Genomic DNA, 24,382 nt, shown 5'->3' on the forward strand with positions numbered 1-24,382 from the left:
CAGTGGTTGCACTCGAAGTACTCTGCGCAGGGTTGAAGGGAGGGAACAGCCATGTAAAATGCAAGTGACTTTGCAGCACTTGGATGTGGATGTGTAAATGGACACACACAGTCGCAATTTGCGATTACTGACTGTGCATTTATTGAAGAGACCAAAAAGGCGGCATTCTCTCATGCCTACTATATTGAACTGGGGTTCTGATTCTGTCAGGTCCCAGTCAAACTAGATTCTTTTGATTACCAAGATGAAACAAAGCCGCTTGTGCAAAAAGATGACAGTTAATTGACAGAAAATGGATGCAGAATATAGCAAAGAAAGTTCACACTCTCTCCAGCCAATGAAGCTGTCACAGCTGGGTGTCTGCTGGAGTCCCCATAACAGACGAGAAGACGTTCGCGCAGGATGGGCAGAAATTCTCCAAGCTGTCCATGTGTACATCTCCTTGGAGCAAGACCACAGGCAAAACTAGCCTCCTTGATTTTATAGCTTTCTCTCTCACAGCTCAGAAGCTGACAGGGATGCGAAACTTATCACATCTCTTAGGAGCTGACATCAACCAGCTGAAACTGTAGATGAAAGGGTTCCTTAATTAATTATAAAGCTGCTGGCTAGGCCAAACTACACAGGTCTCTAAGTGGCTACCACAGCATATAGGAATGCTGTGAAATCCATCTTTTTTGCTCACTAACCCACTCTCTACACCTACATTCTCAATGCAAGAGCAGCGACTGCACCTGTACTGTTGTATGACCTATCTAGGGAGTCATTGGCATTCAATAAGAAAAAAAAACCCAAGAACAACATTTGGAGGCATGAATACAGGTATCTACTTTTGCAATTCGCAACAAATGTCAACCATCTTGTGTTCTCAATATATAATGAAAACATGACTTGCAACTTAAGTGGCATGTAAAAGCAGTCTTATGGAAAGAGGAACAGTCCCAAAAAGTAACTGTATGTCACTCGCCTACAACTTACAATTGGCCTGCCAACCCAGTCGTAGGCATAATCAAAGGTGAATCCTCTCTTTTCAAATAACTCTGTGAAGATCGTTCGTAGGTAATCATAGTCTGGTCTCTCAAAGAAGTCTAATCGTCTGACATAACGAAGATAAGCGGCCATCTCCTCTGTTAAAGGGAATTAGGAAGAAGGAAGATCAGATAATCTGTTCAGAAAGAAGTAGAAGCACAATACATTTCAAAATTACCTACTGGCCAGATAAATCCCCTAAATTATGAATCTACTGAAGTAGATGAGATGCTCAACAAACCTGTGCCACAGGATGGATATGCAGTCTCATAAATTCCAAGTGGTTTCCTGAAGTATATTTGAGGCCTTTGGGACATATGGAAAAGCACTTTCAGGTAGCAAAATGGACAGCTTAGGGAGGAGATAGCATTTATACTAGTGGTTCCAGAGTCCCTCAATGGAAAGGGTTTGGTGACATCAGAACAAAATGCTCATGCTGGTGTGTTTGTTTCAAGTGTGCTACCTTAACAGCTTAAGAGTGGGTTAAAACACTTTGCTATTAAAAATAGGTAGATTTCTGATCCTAAAGAAAGGTTCACAAGTCAAGTTACACTGAGAAACAAAAGAGTTGGAAACTAGTAATCATGGGTATATTTTAAGAATTATGTGAGGATTACAAGGTCCTTACTTCTACGTTCAGTCAACATGTTATGACTCATTATTAATCTGAAGGCAGTAATAAGCTAAGCTAGGTCACAAACATACATTTTGAACAAGGTCTTAATGTATGCTTTTCTGAAGTTTAAAGCCCATCTTATTTAAATCAGGCACATCTTGCTGTTCTTAAACTGTATTGAGGCACACCATCTGTGCTGAACCATGCATGATGAAGAGCAATGTGACAGCTGTCAAATATCAAAAAGGAAGGACTTCCAGTTAACTATGCTGCATATGCAAGCCTGACTAAGGGAAAAACTAGAATACTGTGGTACTTCTCTTTGTAACGCTCCTATTCCCAACATAACATGACTTCTGCAGCCACCACATAATAGGAAGCCTGTGAAACTATGGTCTCTAAAATAGAAGAATTTCAGCTTGATCACTCTTAGCACTGATTTAAGACACACTTATTCAGAGCTAACACTGTCTCTCCAAGATTAGATGAAAATGAGAAAAATGTGTACTAGGCACTATATCCCAAGACTCTGAATAATTTCACCCAGCAGTTTCATGGGAGACAAGCCAATAAACCTTGAGCTAGAGCAGAGTTGCAGAATTTCAGGCCCAGAAGCCAACTCCGACCATCCCAGGGTCCCAATCTGGCTGCGCCCTTTGACTTCATCCCCATCCGCCACAGAATGTGGCCTCCATGAGCTTCTCTGCAATGGGATTTGGCCTTTGTATTGAAATAGGTTCTGCATTCCTGGGATAGAGCAACAGTCTTTCGGCACCACCTTCTGGGACTGAGTCTTCAGGGAGGACTGGAACTACCACAAGATAGTGTTCCCCAAGGCAAGGGGTTCCAGAAGAACACCAGACAAACGAAGCATCAAAAATATATTCCCCCTATCTAATTTCTAGCACAAGTCATCCACTCAACCAGGGCAGTTTCTAAACTGGGTCAAAAACCAGATTTGCTCATTTCTCACTCATTTATTCACACCACACTTTTAGATCACAACTTCTCAAAACAAAAGAGTTCAGCTCCTTTGCAAAAATCACTCCATTATTCTGCAATACTTATTCATTTTCATTTTATAATACATATGATTAAGTTTGCAATGTTACAAAGCAGGAAAAAATGGGTTTTACTCACCTCTCATTGAAACATGTCTTTGAAATGGGTGAACGTTAAGAGGCAATACGTTTTAAACCCAATGATAACTGACTCTAAACATTTTACCTGTATTTTGCTATTTTAAACCAAGCATATAATTTGTACTGTGCACAACGATGCATAAAACATATATTTAGTACACTCATGTCAAACCTGCAGCTCCTGGCTCAGGCAGCACCCAACCTATTCATGGCAGCCTGCCAGATGATTGGAATTCCTATTCTTGTAGCACAAAACTGGCAGCAAAACCACAACATTTATAAAATAAAAGGCAGGCTGCAACATACGACAAAGTTATTGTGAACTTGACCGGCATGATTTATTTTAAACAGTGAAAGGATTTGCATTAGAAGCATTTGAAGCATAATTAGGAAACTGGCTGAAAGAAATGACTGGAACTTAAGTTATGGAAAAGCCTGTGATTTTAAAATACCACTGAAATGTACAGCCGACTCTGCTGTTTGCTGCCATACGTTGAACAACGTCTAGCATGCCAATGTGCATGTAATTATATTATTAGCTGATCTCAGAAAATGTTGCCTTATTGGGATACCAGCTCCTATTTCAAGAAAGGATCTTGCATGGTTGACATCTGCACCCAGTCTGACACTTACCTGGGAAGTTCTCACAGAGAACATCAATTGGAGTGTTCCTCTTTGTGTCCCCAATCTTCTGGTACCTCTCTTTTAGTGTATCAGCCTGTACAATGCAAAAGAGTTTTCGTTTTAATGCTTTAAAGAGTCTCTTGGGTAGCCTACAACAAACTGCACTCTCTCTGCCTCCCATCTGCAATATGGGGATAATAATGGCTGGTTGTAAACTAAAATTATATATGTAAAGCCATCTGAACTCTTAGACAGAAACGGTGGAGCTGGATCCAATGGTAGATCTCTGGACGGTCTGCAGACTATTAGCAAGGATTTCCTATTGTTAAATAGTAGCAACAACATGGTTCTCCCAGCCTGCAGTCTCCCTAAATTATACTGCTGAAATGAAAAAAATCTGGGGTAACCAGGAGTGGATTTTGTGTGGAAGGACTCCGGTCAGTTCTGATACTCAAAACAATTCCCTCGGTTCAGAATTCTTTAATTCTAAGCATTTGCTTTTACTAGAATCTCAAGGTCTACAACAGAACCTGGTGCAAAACAAAAAGTGGCTCCCACAGGCTTGAATTCTACTTAAATCTGATCTAAGCACTAAATGGAGATCGTTAGAACCATTCGGTTGTAGCCACAGTTGTATGAGCAGAAGACTGCTCATACAGTGGGATCTTCCTGCCCCCTGCCTTATCCCCACAAAACTTCTCACTCTACGCAGCAGATTTTAAGAAAGTAGGCGCTTGGAGTTATTTTGTAACATGCCATTTACTGGGGCATCCACTCTAGGAAAATTACTATTCTTATCCATGATAATTGATGAGTTTCAAGAGGTTCCACTGAACTAATGAGCAGTAACACAAGTGAACTAGGCAGGTTTAGGGGATACACGAGGTTAGAACATTGCCTATTCTCTAATCAAATCAGATCAGTTCTAATGGAGTCTAGAAATTATGTCCAGGCTTGGTAGTACAAAATTAAGCATTCCCCCATTTCCTTGGCAAATGTACAATGAACAGCTAGAGAACATGGCCTTCCTCCCTCCAAAATGCCATCCCATCCAGCACAATTAAACTATTTTTCTTCCCCCAACTCTCTAAACTCTCCATTCTTTACACCCATCCCTTCTGCTTAATTTCCAGAAAGAGACCTGCAGGGACTCAGTGTTATTCTTAATAAGCCTTTTTGTGCTGTTAGCTCTTCTCCTTAATTCTGTGGGAGGGACGGGCTGCACTGGTTTAGTGAAAAGGGACAGACACTCTGTATGTGATTAGATGCACTTTTATTTCCACTGGTTATTACAAATAATGCTTGGCTACCAAGCCTGGACATAATTTCTAGATTCCATTAGAACTTCATTTGCACTAGTGCCCAGCCCGGTAGTCATCTATTTTCAACAGGAGGGCTTAAACATCTAGGACTACAATCTTTCCCTTCCTCAAAAAAATCCACTCCAGATTTTAAAACCTTCCCTGCAGAAGCTCCCTTCTCCACAAAACGGTAGGTTTTCTTTGTTTGTTTTCCTTTCTGAGATTTAAAGTGGGATGCTAGAGAGATGCCAGCTGGGAGGAGGACAGCAAAGGCTCTGGGAAAGGAGAAGTGGTCTGCAGAGAAGCAGACAAAATGGAAGCAGAAACTAAAAGGGAGCTTTGAAAATGAAAAGGAATGCAGGGGCAGAGCAGAACTAAAAATAAGAAGTCGTAACAGAAGCCTGATTTGCAGCCACCTTTAACTGCTTACAGGAAAAATGCTGGCAGTTAAAAACAGGAAGGGCAAGACACATGACTTTGCCTGGCAGATGGCCAGAATTAAGTTCCTGGTTGCCAGAGCTACCGGCACCTGTGTTTATTGAGCGCTGGTTTGAAGTACCATAATGGATGGAGCTTAAGGAGAAACTTGCCCGCCCTCCCCGACAACTAGTTGTCACTGTCCAAAGTCGCACGTTTTCTCCAAGTTATCCGAATTAAATATTAACCTTCAGCAAAGGAGAAAGTAAAGATATCAGTCGCACAGGAAGCATCTGCTAGAGGCAAGTTTACCGAGCACACACTTTAGTAGGTACCTTAAGGCCCTGCCATGGCAAACTGCCTCGAAGGAAATACATGAACATATGTCCAAGGGCTTCCAAGTCATCTCGCCGACTTTGCTCTGAAATTCGTAAGAAAACATTGTTGCTTTATCCACTAATAGAAATGCCTATTACATTCCTTACATTACATTCCTATTACACTCCATAAAAAGCAGGAAAACATTTGTAAACATCTGGGAGCAAACAGGAGACATGTGTCAAAGAGGTCTGATTGGCCACGAATTCTTAGTTAGGTTTGTTCGGCATTTTCAAAAACACATTTCTGCTTCATATACTTTATGATGCTTGCCACTCCAAAGGTCAGTATGCACAGCAAATATCTCCAGGACATAAAGTATGAAAGGATTTCAAATCTAGGATATGAGGACTTAATCATGAGTCAGGAATAAAATACACAGCACTGTAGTAACGACAGGATTTGGAAACTTAGCCAAGTTCTCAAAGGTGGACAAAAGAATCTTTCAAGTGCCACATAACCTGTGTTGTAAAGCTTCAAGGATGTTCTCTGAAGACTCTTCTAGTGTGAGGGCAGAGGGATTAAGGGATGATTTAACAGCCCAAAGGCTGACCTCTAGAATCCACTTTCACCAAATTTCACTGCTATCAAAGCAGCTGTTCTACAGTAAAGGACAATATCTTGCGTTTGGACTACAGAAAAATGCAAAATAGAACTGAAAGAAGTTAGGGAAACTGAACAATCCAAAGAATTGGTCAAATAACAGCCATTACTGGACCAAATTAAAAGCTACTGACAAGTTAGCAGGTGTGCAAGACTACGCAGCAGTAACCACTACAGCATAGCGCCCCCACCATGTCCCAACATTTACTTCCAGGCTCATTAAAGCTGCTGTGAATCTATTGCTCTGTCTGTTACCATCTAGCTCTAAAATTAATTGCGACGTGGACTTGCAATTCCAGTCATTCAACTGCCTCATTTTTTACATCTGAAAATTCTTTAAATAGTATAAATAGTGCAGAAAAGAACCAATGCTCTTCCGAGTGACATCAAATTAAACTGAGCAAACCTTTGCCAAGATGTGTGTTGATGGACATGTATCTTGCTGTTCCAGTTAGACTTTTGTGTTCCCTGTAAGGTATATGCTTTTGCGTTTCAGGATCGATGTACTCCTTGGCCAATCCAAAGTCTATTATGTGAATGACGTGTTCTTTCTTATTTCCTTGCCAGCCAATAAGGAAATTTTCTGGCTTGACATCTCTATAAATGAGATTCTTTGAATGCACAAATTCCATTCGTGTGATCTACAAGAGGACAGAACAAGAAGATATTCAAATGCCTTTCGTTACATCTGGTGCCCTCCAGACGTTTGCTCTACAATTACCATAATCCTTGACCATTCATCATGCTGGCTGGGGCTGATGGGAGTTGCAGTCCAAAACATCTGGAGGGCACCTGTATTAAAGCCACTAGCCTATCATACCCAAAAGTGTTGGAGTAAGGGACATGGTTCACCTCATCTACTGGGGAAATATAAACCATGGGAGACCATCCTCCTGAGTTTTTTAAAGGACGGGACTCAACTGCCACAGATCTCCAGGATATTGCAGCGAATCCTGGGACGAGTTCTAGATTAGACTCCTGGTTCAGGACAAGCTCTTGCCACACCTGTTAGGCTTCACTGTTGCCCCCTCATTAACTGAGTGCAGCCTAACACACACATTCCCCTGCAAAGGATGAACAGCCAGCCACCTTCAAGGAACCTTGTCCACTATTAAACTTCTCATGGAGAACTCCCCTTGTAATGCTTTCAAGAAACCTCAGAGTTTCCCTGTAAACAGCTTGAAACCCAGTGCTCTAATCCATGCTCTGCCTTCCATTATTACTGGACTCAAAGAACTAAAAACCACCCAGTGTAACTTAGCCTGAACTCCCATGCATTTACCTCAATTTACTTGTGAGGAAACTGGCCAACTTGACAGAGCACAAATTCCATTTGGGGAATCAAAGCTTTCAAATCAGTCAGCCCTAAATTTCCTTGTCTGCTACCCAATTCAGTTCAAACAACATGTTCATCAACGCAGTGTGAAAACTCCACTCAACGGATGAGTTTTTAGGGGGTCCTCCCCACACAACATGGTCTAACTCCACCGTTGTGTGACTGTGGGCTACCATGGAGTTGAGTAAAATTCATCGCAATGTTTGATTGACAGTTCCTCCACCCTCTCGCCTCGCCCAGTCCTCCCGATGGTATCCCATCAGCCACTGCTGCAAAAAACCAATCCTGGCAGCTCTCCTAGAGTGGCACTCTCTCCTTTCGCCGCTCTTGCCAGGGAAATCTGTAGCCAGTGGAAAAAGTCAACTCAATGGAAAACTCCATGGAGCCTGCCACACAACATGCAACACAACAGTTGTGCAGAAACTCTCCTCTGCACAGCATGGAAACCTCCGCCATGGGGTGGGGTGGAGTTTTCCCACCAGACAACACATTTCTCAACGGTGGAGTTCTAAAACCATCGGTGAGAAACGTGTTGTCTGAACTGAGCCAATATGCCTGTTGCAATAATGTTTTAAAACTTTGTACTTTTAAACTATTTGATAATGGAACACAGAGTGTGCATGTGTGTGGGTGTGGGTGTTTAAACAAATCAAAAAGCACATGCATTTTTGGAAATTGTGAAGATAAATCAAACAAGATGAAACCCTTCCTTTACTCACCAGCTGGATTGCTATCATCAAGACAGTCTTCAGAGTGAATGTTCTATCACAGAGGTCAAACAAGTCCTCCAAACTTGGACCAAGGAGTTCAAGTACCATGGCATTATACTTTCCGCATGGCCCATAGCAATACACTTGGGGGAAGCCTTCAACTGAAAGTATACCAAAGGAGAAAAATTAATCCATCATAACGACTGCAGTACCGTCACTATCGTTATATGGAAATTTCCAAGAGCCAGTCAAATTGGTAGATAGGTTTGAGAACCATTTTAGTGACTAATCTTTCTCCCCATGATATCACCACTGGTAACCCTTGCATTTCATGTGTGGTTTGTTTCTTTATTGGATAGAGGATGACCTTAGAATTGTGAGTTAAGAAAATAAAGACTAATACAGCAATTCTGGCCAATACTTGTAGTCCAAAAACTAACAGAATTAACAGCTCATCATTACACTTTATGGCTGGAATCAAAAGAGCTAGGAATGCTACTGATGAGCTTTCAAATATATGCTTGTGTCAACTACAAGCTCTAATACGTTGCTTTATTACCACAATCTATTCTCATTCCTAGGAGAGACATTCCTTACCTGTACAGCCAATGTGTTTATAAAACCTATACTCTAAATGCAGCTGTGGGGCACGGGATTTTAATGGCTCCTATAAAAAAAGAGAATGAAGAGACAATCAAATTAAACTGAGCTTCATGGCAGACTCTGCATTTTTCAAACTTTTAACAACAGCTTAGTACCAGCAATAAGCTTAATTAGATATGAAAATATGCTACCAAATCCCTGGCCCTCTCTCTCCAAAGTAAAATGATCAGGCCTCGGTTCATAAGAGGACATCCGTTGCAGAGTTAAGACACTGAAAGTAAACATCCCAGCTACCCTGTCATATTGTCAGATAAGAATGTGTAATTAATATTAAACATCTGATCAAATAATTTAACCTGGGACGTAAGTCTGACTTAATATATGATATCTGGTAAGTTAGAGGAAATAGCGGTCATTCACCAAAACAACATTAGGGGCAAAAAACCTATGCATGTTTACGCAGAAAAATGGCTGGCTGGGAGTTGTTATGACTTCTTTCTGTCTAAACACGTGAAGGATTACACCCTAAATCTTTTGGCATGTTAATATCACGACAGCTTTCCAAAATTGTCTTTATGGAAGCATATCATTAATAGGTTTATAGCAGGACCACATTCTGCCAGGATTTGGTAAGTACACTTTGCATGGATGTCCAGGATAATACAGTCTAGAACAGAGACAAAGTCCTATTTTGTCTAACATTCAGAATTTCAAAGATGTTTTAAAACTGAAGGCCTACTCACCAGTTTGATTGCTACATATTCATTTGTGTAAAGATTTTTGCCTATAAAAGAAACAAAGATGCTTCCGGAATTACAAATGTTTGAATATAATTTTGAATACAGAATTCCCCATTCTCGAGTTACAGAATTTTGCAATTCTGGCACAAATTTTAAAAATGGATCATTGCTGTCTCCCTAATCTTGATTATTCCATGAAATCTGAGTCTAGTTAACAGCAGGCTTAATTCTGATGATTCTTACCAAGCTGGGGTAAAAACAGCAACCCACAAACAATCAGGTTCAGACATCACAGTTCAGACATCGCAGTCTGACGCAGCATTTTTAGGGGTTTTCTGGAAATCAGAAGTTGCTTGTAAATTAACCCACAAATTGCTGTCTAACTCTGCCATTACATCACCAGAGCTACATTTTTTTCTGGCTGAATTACATTTTTTACACAGTATTAAGAAGCTACATTCTAGATTCAGTTGCAATCATCATAATTTATGTAGCATTTTAATGACTGAGTACTTTACTGCCTTTATTCTATTTGCTCTCACAACAGCCCAGTGAGGTAGGTCACCATTATCCCCATTTTACAAAAGGCGAAGGAAGGCTATCAGGTATCTGTTTACCCAAGAACACACAATTAGGTCATGGCAAAGGTGAGATATAAACACAGATCTCCAACATCTACATCCAGATCCCTATGCTAATTCAGTAGTGTTGAAACACAGCATGGCCATTATAGATGATCATCCGCAGACTTAAAAACTCAGAAGATCTAAAATTCCCTGAAGTTGCCAGGAATTAGAATGCAACGCCTCTTTACAGCTCTTCAGATAAAGTCCTTAAAACATAACCCACCCTCCCTCCATTGCAAGACTTTAAATTGCGTGGTAAAGAAATGTTTACCAAGTAAATAGAAGTACACCTAAGAAATTTTATTAAGTTAAGTAGACTGAATTCTAAATCAATAAATTGGTTTAAATCTGCACAAAACTGCGTAAGAACACAGCATATAGAGACAAGTACGTTGTAGCAGGGGCCATATTAGACAGGGCGTTTCCTCACACAGAAGGGGAAATGCCGTTCCTATGCTGGCACCTGCTATCTGCAGTTTTTATACATATCTATCTATCTATAGATAGATAGATAGATATAGATATTAAAAAAGCGCATTGTCTAGTTAATTGCAGCATCTTTTTAGATGATCGAAAGGTTTTTAATCCATTGATCAAGACCGTGCAAGCCTAATGACAAGTCAAGGAAACTGCAATGCTCTTACCTAGCCTGAGCTCTCCGAAATTTCCACAGCCTATCTTCTTGCCAACTCTGAAATTGGGCCCAACCATAAGAACACCAGATGCTGAAGTGGAACTTGATGCTTGGGAACTTCTTCCTGGATTTCCCTTTCCTGTTCGCCTTTCATCTTTCTCTCTAGTAAGATGGTCCATGATCTTAAAATAAAATATCTGCCAGTAAGCAGGATTTGGACTTTGCACTTATTCTTGTAGAGAAATATATATCCAGAAGAAACATTGGGTCAAACTATAAAATCGTTTGGAGATCTTTTGGCATCATATCCAAGTTGTTCAGGTAGTACCACCGAACATCTGATGGGCGACTCCAGAGTCCTCCACGAGGTAGAGGGAAATCTTATACAACCTAAAAGAGAGAAAAAAGGGCAACTGAAAGACCAAAATCCTATTTATAAAAGAACAAGCTGCTCACTAAAATAGAACTCAACGATATCTATTTTGGAGTGAGTATTTTCAACCGGTTGATCAGTTCCAGTGTAACCCTTTGTTGCTTCATATTGCAGAAAACAAAACCTTGAACAGAAGGACATTTCCACCTTCCACTCCCAGGCCAGCCATCAACAATGGCTATTTTCTCCAATTTCTACAGTCACTCAATTTTCAACTAAAGATACTTGAGAGCCCTTCTAGAAATGACACCATAAGCATTTTAGTTGGTCTATGGTCTATGGACAAGTGCCTTGACTTTAGATCTGTTGACAATGAATTGGATATGGCTGCACATTGATGATGGCCTTAATGAAGAATGTTTATGAGTCTGGGTGTGCAGTGCAACGGGAGACACAGAAGAGGTTTGATAGCAGTAACTATCATGCACATAAGTGGTATGAATACATTGTACAAATCACATCCTGAAACAACTCACTTCCCCAACCTGGTGCCCTACAGATTTTTTGGACTACAACTCCCAGAATTCCAGATCATTGGCCGTGATGCCTGGGGTTGATGGGAGTTGGAAGTCCACAACATCTGCAGGGCAGCATGTTAAGGAAAGCTGTCCTAAAACATGTCAATTAATGCTTTGGTAAAGTTAGAAGCTGGCAGTTTAAAGATTAGGTTTGCTCAAATGCAGGCCTGTACATTTATTTATTTATTGGTATTACCAGCTACTGAAAAAACAACAGTAGAGAGTGACTGACAGAAAGGGGGCAAGTTTGAAATCACCCCACCCCTGAGCAACACGGGTTTTCCCACACGACCCTATCTCCACCAATGTTCTAAGGCCCTTCTTGTTGAACCCCCACCTGTGAGGTTTGGTAGGTAGCTCCTGAAGAAAAGGGTCTTGTCTTTGGTGACACCAAAATTATAGAACTCTTCCCCTAGTGGTGTAGTGGCTAGACTGTTGGGCTGGGAGTCGGGAGATCCGGGTTCTAGTCCCCACTCGGCCATGGAAGCTCACCGGGTGACTATGGGCCAGTCGCAGACTCCCAGCCCAACCTACCTCACAGGGTTGTTGTTGTGAGGAGGAGGATTATGTACATCATTTTGGGTTACGTAAGAAGGAAGAAAAGCAGGATATAAATATAATGAATAAATAATAAGTGGAGGGCAGTGTCATGTATATGTTAAGTATATGAAAAGAAATACTTGCTTAGTCATTAAAATTGTGTGTGTATGGCTATCTCAGGGTTAAACAGAGAAAGTATCTGTGGGCAATTACCTTGAGATAGAGGCTGTTCTGGGAACCTTGCCAAGATTCTAAGTTAGCCTCATCACAGCTGTATGTAATGTAGATAAGAATTGTGTAGATCTGTATATAGTTTCTCACTTGTGTAAAATGGAACTGATCACTGATCACTGATCACTGCTCTATAATCACTGCTCTCTGTGTATGCCTCAGTGTGCTGATCTGAACTGATCTGATTTGGACTGCACAGAAGCCTGAAGGAAATAAACCAGCTCTGCTGTGTAAGACCTGCGTGATGTGTGTTTGTTTCTGAGCACAAACAGAGTTCCAGAGAGAGAAAAGTTCTGGCACAATAACCCAACAAAGGTTATGGGCCCAGTCAAGTCCAGTCTAGCCTAGACCAGCCTACGCCAGGCAGAAGAACCAGAACTTGATGGGAACGGTGCAGTATCAGAACCAGGAGTCTGCTAAAACAGAAGACTGTTGATGGAGGAAGACATCAAGCTAAAGCCAGTGCTGCAAAGTGAGGAAGAATCTCAGTCGGCTGACTCTGAGGAGGACTCTGAGCAGGAGGACGGTGAGATACAAATTCCTAAAGCAGAGAAAATGGCAGGAGCTAATATGTCTGGTTTGCATCAATTGTTAGAAAAGCTGAATGACTCTAACTATGCATTATGGTCTTACAAAATGCAAATGTATCTGATTCAGGCTGAACTGTGGTATGTAGTCACAGAGGATCCACCAGATAGAGCAGATCCACAGAATGCTAAATGGTTTAAGGACGATGCAAAAGCAATGGCAGTTATTGCATTAGCTGTGGAAGACTCTCAAATTTCCTTCATTCAGTTTTTGAATACATCAAAAGAATGCTGGAATGCGCTACAAGCTGTATATCAAAGAGAAACAGCGGGCAGTAAAGTAATTCTAACCCGGAAACTGTATGGAATGAAGCTGAAACCAGGGGAGTCTGTGTCAAACCATTTGAAAAGCATGAGAGAAATCTTCAATCAACTCAGGGCACGAGGGATGGAGTTTACAACTATACACCAAGTCTATGTGATTTTGTCAAGTCTTGATTCATCGTATGACGCGGTTGTCACCATGATGGAAAGTCAAGAGGAGAAAAATTTAACCCTCGAGTATGTAGCTGGAAAACTACTGGAAACCTATGAAAGAAGACAAGCTTCAAAACAACAGAGCCTTAAACTTCCTGTGGCTGAATTTCAACAAAGCCATAAATCTTCTGATGTGGTGGCTGCATTAAAGGCAAGGAAATGCTTTAACTGTGGTTCCACAGGACACTTAAGGCGGGATTGCAACAACAAGAAGAAAAAGCAGTCAACAGCAAAGTGGAGAGAAGAAAACAACATGAATGAAGCTGAATCAACAAAGAAGTGTCTTCTAGCAAGAGTCAAAGAGACAATGAATCCTTGGTTTTTGGACTCTGGGGCTTCAATAAGTATGGCAAAAGACAAACTTTCATTTGTAACCTTGGAAACTTCTACTTCAGAGCAAAAGTGTGTTACCCTTGCAAATGGAACAAAAATCCAGATTTGTGGTGTGGGTAATGTATATTTTGATTGTCTGGGAGTTGAACTACAAAGTGTTTTATATGTACCAGAATTAGAAACAAACCTTCTAAGTGTGTTTCAGTTAACAGAAATGGGGTATGAGGTTTGTTTTACTGAAGAAAATTGTACTATAAAACAGGGAAACAAGGTGTGTGTGCAGGGAATAATGAAAGAATCTTTGTATGTGATTAATACTTGTACAGAAAATGAAGTTGTAGCCAGCAAAGTCACAACAAAAACAATAGCCAATTGCAAACCACACCAAGAGTGCATCCATTTAACTCATAAAAGGTTTGGTCATGCTAACTATAAAACAATTTCTAAGATTCCAGAATTGTGTGAAGGGGTGAAAATCAAACCATGTTCTAACTATGTAGAATGTAATGTATGCAGTGAAACCAAGTGTCATAAGTCAAACATTCCAAAACATAGTGAGAGAACAACAAAAAGAATTTTTGAATTAATACATGCAGATCTTGCAGGTCCTTTTGAGACAAGTCAAGGAGGAAACAGATTTTTCTTGTCTATTGTTGATGATTACAGTAGATTTGGATTTGTGTATGTGTTAAAACAGAAGAGTGAAACTTTTGGAAAGTTTAAAGCCTTTGTTAAGTGGAGTAAAAATAGATTTAAAGAACCTATAGCTAATCTAAGAACGGACCGGGGAGGTGAATTTCTTAGCAACCAATTTAAAAAATTCCTCAGTGATGAGGGTATACAACATGACCTTACTGCTCCATATTCACCATTTCAAAATGGAGTTGCAGAAAGGAAAAACAGAACCTTGCAGAACATGTTAAGAGCTCTATTGAGAGAGTCAGGATTGTCTAACCTGTTCTGGGCAGAAGCTTTGTCCACCTCAAATTATTTGTTAAACAGGCTTTACCACTCTGTACATGAAAAAACCCCATATGAAATGTTTTACAACAGAAAACCTAGAGTGTCACATATAAGGGTTTTTGGAAGTAAATGTTTTGCTCATATTCAGAAAGAAAACAGACCAGAAAAGCTAGCTCAAAGAGGTTTGGAATGTAAACTGTTGGGATATGATACACAAACAAAAGGCTATCGTTTGTGGTCTCCATATCACAAAAGTGTAATTGTGAGCAGAGATGTAGTTTTTCATGAACAAATGCAGGAAACAAAACAGTATGTAAGTTTGCCTGTAGAACAGAAAGCTGTAGAAACAGAAGAAATTCCTGAACAATCTCAGCAAGAGAGGGAGGGGGAAGAAACTGTAAAGGAGGAAACTGTGCCTGTAACTATGCCAAAGCGACCAGAAAGGGAACGCAAAGCTCCAATTCGTTATTCAGATGAATACCAAAGCAAACAGGTTTCTCATAGAGCTTTACTAATAGCCTATGAACCTACTTCATTTGAGGAAATTCAGGAAATGGAACCTACAGAAGCTCAGGGCTGGCATGAAGCAATGTCAGAGGAAATCAGAGCAATGGAAAAAAATGAAACGTGGGAGCTAGTACCTTTACCTGAAGGTCATAAAGCCATTACCTGTAAATGAGTATTCAAAGTAAAACAAAATGAGAAAGGACAGGTGGAACGTTACAAGAAAACAAAATTGTGTAGCAACCTCTAGTGCAGAAGCAGAATATATCAGCTTATCTCTGGCTTGTAATGAGATTGAGTGGTGTAAACAATTATTTGCTGATCTAAGGTTGGAAATTGAGACACCAGTAACCATATTTGAGGATAATCAGGCATGTATTAGTATGGCTACATCTGAAAAGTGTAAACTAAGAACTAAACATGTGGATGTTCATTATTCTCATGTGAAAGATATAATTCAGAAGGGCTGGATTAAGCTTGAATATTGTCCATCTGAAATGATGTTGGCTGATTTATTCACAAAACCAGTATCAATGGTAAAACACAAAGAGATGATTTTAAAGCTGGGTCTCAGATTGTAACACAATTTAAACAACATGCGCAAGAGGAGGACTGTTAAGTATATGAAAAGAAATACTTGCTTAGTCATTAAAATTGTGTGTGTATGGCTATCTCAGGGTTAAACAGAGAAAGTATCTGTGGGCAATTACCTTGAGATAGAGGCTGTTCTGGGAACCTTGCCAAGATTCTAAGTTAGCCTCATCACAGCTGTATGTAATGTAGATAAGAATTGTGTAGATCTGTATATAGTTTCTCACTTGTGTAAAATGGAACTGATCACTGATCACTGATCACTGCTCTATAATCACTGCTCTCTGTGTATGCCTCAGTGTGCTGATCTGAACTGATCTGATTTGGACTGCACAGAAGCCTGAAGGAAATAAACCAGCTCTGCTGTGTAAGACCTGCGTGATGTGTGTTTGTTTCTGAGCACAAACAGAGTTCCAGAGAGAGAAAAGTTCTGGCACAATAACCCAACAGTATAGCCCTACTGCTCCTGTATTGGGAGAAGGTGAGGCAGGTAATCAATCAGAAACAGATTCAGACAAGAAGGCACCGAGCCAGACACCAGGCAGTTAGAGCCAGTGGGGGAAGAGGTTCACACGGGAGGCTCCAGCTGGTTATCTGCCCCCTCCAGAGTCTATCTCTTCAACGCCAAATTCTATGCTTTCAGGGGACAGGGAGTCAACTTCTGGGGTGAGCATTCAGAAACCTTACTGGATGCTAAGAATCGCCGGAAACTAAAACGTCCAGCGAGGTTAGCAGCAAAGAGACAGTCGGACAGACTGCATGAGAAATTGTCCACGCATCAACCACCTTGAAGTTATGAACATTTGAAAAGCCTTTTCTTTGAACGGACAATTGTCTTACTTAGTTTGCATAGTTTTTGCCTAAGGGGGAGTTTCACAGAAAGTGCCTAGTTTGTGTTACAGAAGTGTTTATTGCTTGCAATAAAGCTTTGTAAATTGCCTAGCACTTTACCTCATGCGTCTCCCAGAGAAAGCTGGAGCAGCTACAGGACAGGACAGGCAGCACTTGAGGTGATTATCTTTCATTGGCCTCAGCCCTTGCAGCGAAGAACACTGGTCTATTCTAGGCCAGCATTCTGTTCACACAGTGGCCAACCAATTGCCAGTAAGAAGTACATGAGTACCACAGCACCATTCTGCTCAAGTTCCCCAACAACTGGTAACAGAGGCATATTGGCATTCTACCTGTGAATATGTGTGTGAACACAATGTTCAAAGAATCTTACTCCCAGGTAAATGGCTATAGGATTACAGAGCTACCTGTTGTTTTGGGTCAGGGTTTGTATAAGCAAATCAAACCCTCTGATTCTTGGAAGCACCACAGATTCAAAATATATGACCCACTACCACCAGCTCTGGAGTCAGTGAGATACTTACATGTATTCTCTACAAATCTAAAAAATACTTTATATCCATGTACCTTTACATGTCTGCAGCCCCATACAGAGTTCTCTGCACCACTGTTGCCTAGCATTTAAGAATTAAAATCTACTTGTTACCATGCACTTGCTTTGAGGGAGACATAAAACGAAAAGGTGAAAATTGATTTATAAGATTTGCTGAACAGACTGAGATACTGTTAGCTCCTGAGTGACTAATAGAACTTGCACTCCAAAACCAATATACACATTGGTCGAACAAACATGAGAGTTTGTTGATATAATTTGAACATACTATAGGTATCAGACCTCACTGACATTCTGAAGCTTACTTCACATGAGTTCATGCATAAGAACAAAAAATGAGATCAGAAATCACAAGTATTTTCACTTGCAAGAGCTGTGATAACACTGAATTATCTATTACTATGAACTTAGGAAGAATTCATTGTTTTGTTTCCTTGCTGCAAACGCAAGACTGCCTGCTTCTATATTATGATATTCCCTAGTTCTACCCATGTATGAAAGAAAATCCATTTATGCTGTATGGCAGTACACACAATTTGATTCAAATTACTCAGACTGCATTAACTTCTACTTATGTTGGAAGCAGAATGTATTCCCACACTCAAAACATGTGCTTCTCTACTCATCGTTGCATGTCCCCTCCTCAGCAATACGTTCCTGAACCTTTATTAGCAAGTCTTTATGATAAAAATAAGATATGACCTAGTGTCTATCCACCAGACAAATTTTACAATATAGGAACAGTTCTGCTCAAAGGAACAATGGTGCTTTTACCTGTAACCTGTCTCAAACAATAGCCAGATGCTTCTAAGGTGTTAACAAAACCAGGTATTAATACAGAATTCTGTTATTTGTTATTTTAAAAAAATATTTCTAGATCACCTTTCAGGGCAGCAGCTTACAGTACAATTAATATACCGTATTTCTTTGATTCTAAGACACACTTTTTCCCCATCTCTAAAAATGGGGTGCGTCTTAGAATCACGGGTACGATTATTATTCTTAGAATCAAAGTTTTTTCTGTTGGTGGTACTGAAATTAGTGTGCGTCTTACAATTGAAGAAATATGGTAATAAATCCTAACCTTCTATTCCCAACCTTCTCCAGTTTGAGAACACTAGAAACAGTAAGATATATTCCCAAAGCTGCTGAACATCTGATTTAGTCCAGTCCTCTCTTTAACTTACTTACAAGATGGGCCATTTCTACCTCCATCCACAGATGGATCTTTTCCTTTTAACCCAGCTGTGTGCCAGATTCACTATAGGGTAAACTACCTTATATGACCGAATGTTGTCAGATATCAAGTCTAGTTCAGTCTTGTTTGCTCTGACCGCAGTTCTTCTTCAACCCTGCTACACAAAATCTTTTAACTGAAAATTTAACCTGAGTCCTTATCCATGACAAAGCACGTAGGCTATGACCCTTCCATTGTTCCCTATTTAGGACTTTTTTTTACCCTGAACTTAAAAATGTTTTTGTGCTGCTTCATACGGCAGGCATCCCATGCTCCTAATCATTTTTCTTGTAAGTATTCTAGTTTATTTTATCTCCATTCAGGTTCAACCACCACAATTACACATAACTCTCTTGATGTCGTGTTTCTCAAAACCTCCTGCCTTCTTGGGAGACAATAATGAGGCCTGCTAAGTAATCGACAAAGCTTTATTTAAGCAATAAACATCTCTTCCCATATGAAGAGAGCCTAATCTCTAGGAACTTTCCCCTGGGCAAAACTATGCAAACTAAGCGAGACAACTGTCCTTTCAAGGAGAATGGAAAGCCTTTTCCCAAGACACCTTAACTCAAGAGAGGCTAGTTGTGCTGCAGCTTCCGATGGGATGCCAGCCGGGCTGACTTTCTTTCACCTTCCTTTAGCCCCGCCCGTTTTAGTCTGTGGCGTACTCTAAGATCGGCTAACCTCTCCATGCTCTCCCCCTTGGAAGAATATTGGCTTCCCACTGACTGTGTATTGTTTGCCCTTGAGGAGATAAGCTCTGGAAAGGGTTCACTCCCAGCAGGTGAAGAGCCCGTGAGAGCTTTCTCCCCCACTGGTACAGGCTGGCCTGTTTCTGGTGCCGACTCCTCTACTTCAGAGTCTGATTCTGATTGATCACCTGAAACATCTTCTTCCAACCCAGGGGGAGCAGGGCTAGACATGACACCTGAGTACTATCATCATGGATGAGCACTGCTAGATCTATCCTCCACAAATGCATTTAACCCTTTATTTTTTGAGATATTTAGAACTTACTGGCCACCACATTTTGTAGCACTGCATTCTATAATTTACTGAATCTAGACAGATTAAAAACATGTCTTATTCAGGCAGCAGCTTGATGTTCCATCTTTAATACTGGGTATATTTGTCATTGTTTGAATAAAATGAAGGCATGTATACTTTAACTTTAATAAATAAACTACAATTATGTGCTAAGATATATAATGCATTATACATTCTTAAAGTAATACAGTTTACTACTGATAAGAAAATAAGTACAGCATATATTTCAATTCCTTCCCAAATTTCCATTATTTCAAAGAACAAAACAGAAATACAACACAACAGGGATATACACATGGCTTTTCCCCATGGCTTCAAAATATCTGGACATTTTACATCTTTAGAGACATGGCTGAGGGGGCTGCACATTTGCTAGGATAAGCTTTAATACGTATTTATCCCAGCCATTTTTGGTACACAACAGCAGGATATATGCCACTGCACATGAGAATCTCCACATGCTCACCCACCTAAGAGATTGCTGTTGTGGGGCAAGGTGGCGGTGAAGGTGATGATAGAAGTCCAGTTAACTTTAGGGGCCCTCCCCAAGTTCAGAAACTGTGAGACAAAATTAGCTTAAATATTGGTTAAACTTAAATCAAGCTCACCAATCCGTTGTCATTTTACTGTCTAGCTCATAGGTGGATGTTGCAACATATGAAGTAAAGGGTGGCTTTATGATCTCATTTGAAAGTAGAGCCACTGCCAGTCAGAACACACAATACTGGGCTACTTAGACAAATTGTCTGACCTGGCATTAGGCATCTCCCCATGTTCATATGAACACGTGTACCAGGGCAGCAAATAACAAAAAGCCCATGTAGAAGACACAAGAGGTGAAAAAAGGTCCAAGAAAGTGTATCCAAGAGTTTGCTTCATTTTTAACTAGAGAAAAAGTTAACACCAGAAGAGGTATTATAGAAATGTAGAAATATCTACTACTACTCTCTTGGACTATGACTTATTGTTAACCTAATTATTTGGTCATACCTGGCTCAGAAAGGATAGGTACAAGACCATTTTGCTGTTTATCCCAAAGAAAAATCTTTATGTTCCTAAGCTACATGTCTTGAGTAAAACCTTAGGTTGAAAGGCTGTCATCCTAGAATGTGAGAGACTCATAGAACTTAGATGGCTGTGACAACATAATGAGTTCAAGTGAGTACAACCACAACTATTTGAACAATACACTCATTTCTGATTTTATCAAGTTACAAATTATAAGTAGTAGAGGACAAGTCTTGTGGATTATTCTTAGAGGAATAATAAAAATGTATCGAGAACTTTAAAAACTAGGTGCTGTACAGAACAACACAGCTTCTGTTCAACAATCTAACATAAACACAAGCTATTCCATTTCCTTGAATCCTCCTATACTGGAATAGAGTCCTGGGAAGGAAAGATTATCCCAGACATTGTGTGTCTGATTGCATAGCCGAACAGCCACCAAATAATTCCTGTTTCTGGATTGTGGAAACAGAGTTCTTTCTGCTCATGTTTAAGCTACCTAACAGAACAAACAGAAAGGAAAACTACATTAATCACTTTCAGCCTGGCAAGTCAGAGTATTGCCATTGGACATTCTTCTTAGAATCAAACGAAACAGTTTAATCATTTCGGCTGCGTTCAGACATCACTTTAAGCCATGATAGGTAAAAAAGCTACTCACAGTAGCTTATTTTGTTATCCCCCACACAAACAGACAAATAAGCTACTGTGCGTAGTTTATTAACTTACTGTGTATAATCTGAGTCATGTTTCACCCATTGACAACATCACAGCAGTCTGTTTTAACTTTCCACATTATCCCAATGAGAGCAGAGATGTGTGGAGTAAAGGGGCTTAATTCAGTGTTTCTAGCATTACCGACAAGGTGGTGATGGCTCTTAAAGCACTAGATGTTTGCAGGATCGGGACAACATTTCATACACAGTCTCCCCGAGTCTGGGTTGTTCGTTTCCCTCTTCCTTCGCCTGTTCACTCCCTATACCACAAATGTATTTGCGGTGAAAGAATACTGGTATGTACAGTGGCTGGGTTTGCCAGCTATTCCGCCTATTCCTATCCATATAGCCCATGGATAACCCATAGCTCTGGATTCAAATAATGACAACCCATCATTTTAACAACACAGAGTTCACAACCCAACAACAAACCATAGGTTCTCCTTCTGGGTTGATCATTGTTAACAACCCATGGTTTGTTATTGCAGCTGGGTTTGTATATCATGACAACCCAGAACGGAACATTGGTACTTACCGAGAAGGTTCCTTCTGGGTTGGTGTGCGGAAGGCATCCCACAATGGGTTAACTCCCCCTATCGCCCAGGAAAAGCAGCGACTCACATGACTGAGTTTTAAGCCCTCTATTGGTCTGAAGCTCCTCCTAGCCAGTTCCGTCCATGGCGAAAGCTCAGAAATTGAGAAAGGAAGCATCTCTTTGTATCATAGGTAAGGAAGAACCACAGAGGAACAGATAACTTATTAGTAAGTACTTAGAAATCAATCTGAGAGTACAAACTTTGAGGATCCTTAGGAAAAGGTCTGGCCGGCTAAATGCAGAGACAAGTGGCCTGATAGACTCGGTGGCGTTTCAGGGTGTGGTTGGGATGCCTTCCGCACACCAACCCAGAAGGAACCTTCTCGGTAAGTACCAATGTTCCGTTCTCCAGGTTGGTGTGAGGAAGGCATCCCACAATGGGATATGCAAAAGCTAAAACCCCTTATCTGGGTGGGAAAATCTTAAGCCGAGTCTATTGTAGTCCTACAACCTGCTGGAGGACTCTCCTGCCAAAGGAGGCATCCGCTGAGGCATATGTGTCTATTTTGTAATGTCTTATGAAGGAATTAGGACTTGTCCAGGTGGCCGCCTTGCAGATTTCTGCCAGAGGGGCATTAGTACTTAAAGCGGCTGATGTGGCTGCTGCTCTAGTGGAGTGAGCTGTGACTCCTAATGGCTTGGGGAGGCATGAGGCCTCATAGGCCAAAAAAAAATACATGCTTTTAACCACCTAGCTAGGGTAGATCTGGTAACCTTCTTGCCCATAGCCACAGGGTGAAAGGAAACAAACAAGTGAATCAGATTTTCGAAAGGACTCTGTCCTTTTTAAGTAAACTTTAATGGCTCTGCGGACATCCAGCTTGTGCCAGGCCTTCTCCTGTGGATGAGAAGGGTTAGGACAGAAAGATGGCAGAATAAGCTCCTGTGACCTATGGAATAGCGTGTTGACCTTAGGGATAAAGGTCGGGTCTGTTCGAAGGACGACAGAATCCTTATGGAAGGTGATAAGGCCTTTTCTGATTGAGATGGCAGATAACTCTGAGATTCTGCGAGCAGATGTTATGGCCACAAGGAAAAGAACTTTTTGTGACAAAATGTGTAGTGGAATAGAGGCAATTGGTTCAAAGGGAGGTTTAGTCAATGCAGAAAGTAAAACATGTAGGCTCCAGGAAGGAAACCTATGGACAATGGGAGGACTCTTGAGTGCTGCTCCACGGAGGAATCTTTTGACGTGAGGGTGTGAACTTAGTGGCTGCCTACCAGGCCTGGAAAGGACTGATGACAGGGCTGACGTTTGCCTGCGCAGGGTACCCGGTTTTAAACCCATCTGAAGGCCTTGTTGGAGAAAGGCTAGGAGTTCCTTGACACCTGTTGCCCGTGGAATAAGCTTCTCCCTTTCACTCCACCTGCAGAAGGACTTCCAGGTTGTTTCGTAAATTCTGGTGGTGGAGTCCTTGCGGGATGCCAGCAGGGTGGATATGACATCCTCAGAATAACCCAGAGTTAAGTAGATGGACCTCTCAGCAGCCAGGCGGCTAGTTTGAGCCAGTTTGGATCTGGGTGCAGTACTGGTCCCTGAGACAAGAGATCTGAGATCTGGGGCAGGAACCATGGACCTTGCACTGCTAGGGCTAGAATCTCGGAGAACCAGGGGCGTCGGGGCCAGAAGGGGGCTACTAGGACTACAGTGGCTTGTTCCTTTCTGATTTTTTGTAGAACTCTGGCTAGGAGGGGGATTGGAGGGAATGCGTAGAGCCTCTCTTTCGGCCAGTTGATATATAGTGCATCTATCCCTTCGGCTCCGTAAGACTGGAATCTGGAGAGAAATCTTGGCAGCTTGTGGTTGTGCCTGGATGCAAACAGGTCCAGCGTTAGTGGGCCGAAATGGTGTATGATTCTCTGGAAGACTGCTGGATGTAGGCTCCATTCCCCTGGGTCTATTTGTTGCCGACTCAGATAGTCTGCTGTATGGTTCAGGGTCCCTTTGATGTGTTGGGCTGATATGGAGGCTAAGTTCTGTTCGGCCCATAATAGCATGCTCTGGGCCTCCAGGTGTAGGGAGAGGGATTTGGAACCCCCTTGACGTGTTATGTGGGCTCCTGTTGTTGTGTTGTCCGTTCTGACTAGGACATGAGAATGTTGCAGATGGCGTGAGAATGCTTTTAGACCCAGGTGTACTGCCCTGAGCTCCAGCCAGTTGATGCTGTGGCATTTTTCCTCTGCATTCCATTTTCCTTGGACCAGGAGAGAGTTGCAGTAGGCTCCCCACCCTTTGAGGCTGGCATCTGTTGTCAGTAAGATCCTCTGAGGCTCCTGGAAGGAGCTGCCCACCTGCAGATTTTGGAGGTCTTGCCACCACATGAGGGAGTCTCTGATGTGCAGAGGGAGAAGTATTGGGAGGCGATCCCTCCTTGCTATTTGAGCCTGGAAGGGTAATAGGAACCACTGAAGGGGGCGAGAATGCAGCCTGGCCCACG

At 41.3% G+C, this 24,382-nt stretch overlaps 1 protein-coding gene across 1 annotated transcript in view; it reads right to left on the reverse strand.

Annotated features, from left to right (window-relative positions):
• Positions 1–24,382, reverse strand: part of CSNK1G1 (casein kinase 1 gamma 1) — a 48,166-nt gene that overhangs the window by 18,366 nt on the left and 5,418 nt on the right. Inside the window, exons 2-9 of the mRNA XM_063142740.1 lie at positions 10,770–11,149; positions 9,503–9,543; positions 8,754–8,823; positions 8,166–8,317; positions 6,517–6,751; positions 5,465–5,550; positions 3,421–3,505; positions 979–1,127 (exon numbers count right to left, since the gene is read on the reverse strand). Coding sequence (XP_062998810.1) covers positions 979–1,127; positions 3,421–3,505; positions 5,465–5,550; positions 6,517–6,751; positions 8,166–8,317; positions 8,754–8,823; positions 9,503–9,543; positions 10,770–10,938 — 987 coding nt within the window. The 5' untranslated portion in view covers positions 10,939–11,149. The remainder of the gene's footprint in view (positions 1–978; positions 1,128–3,420; positions 3,506–5,464; positions 5,551–6,516; positions 6,752–8,165; positions 8,318–8,753; positions 8,824–9,502; positions 9,544–10,769; positions 11,150–24,382) is intronic.

Source organism: Elgaria multicarinata, chromosome 16 (genome assembly GCF_023053635.1).
Source record: "Elgaria multicarinata webbii isolate HBS135686 ecotype San Diego chromosome 16, rElgMul1.1.pri, whole genome shotgun sequence".
Taxonomy (NCBI): Eukaryota; Metazoa; Chordata; class Lepidosauria; order Squamata; family Anguidae; genus Elgaria; species Elgaria multicarinata.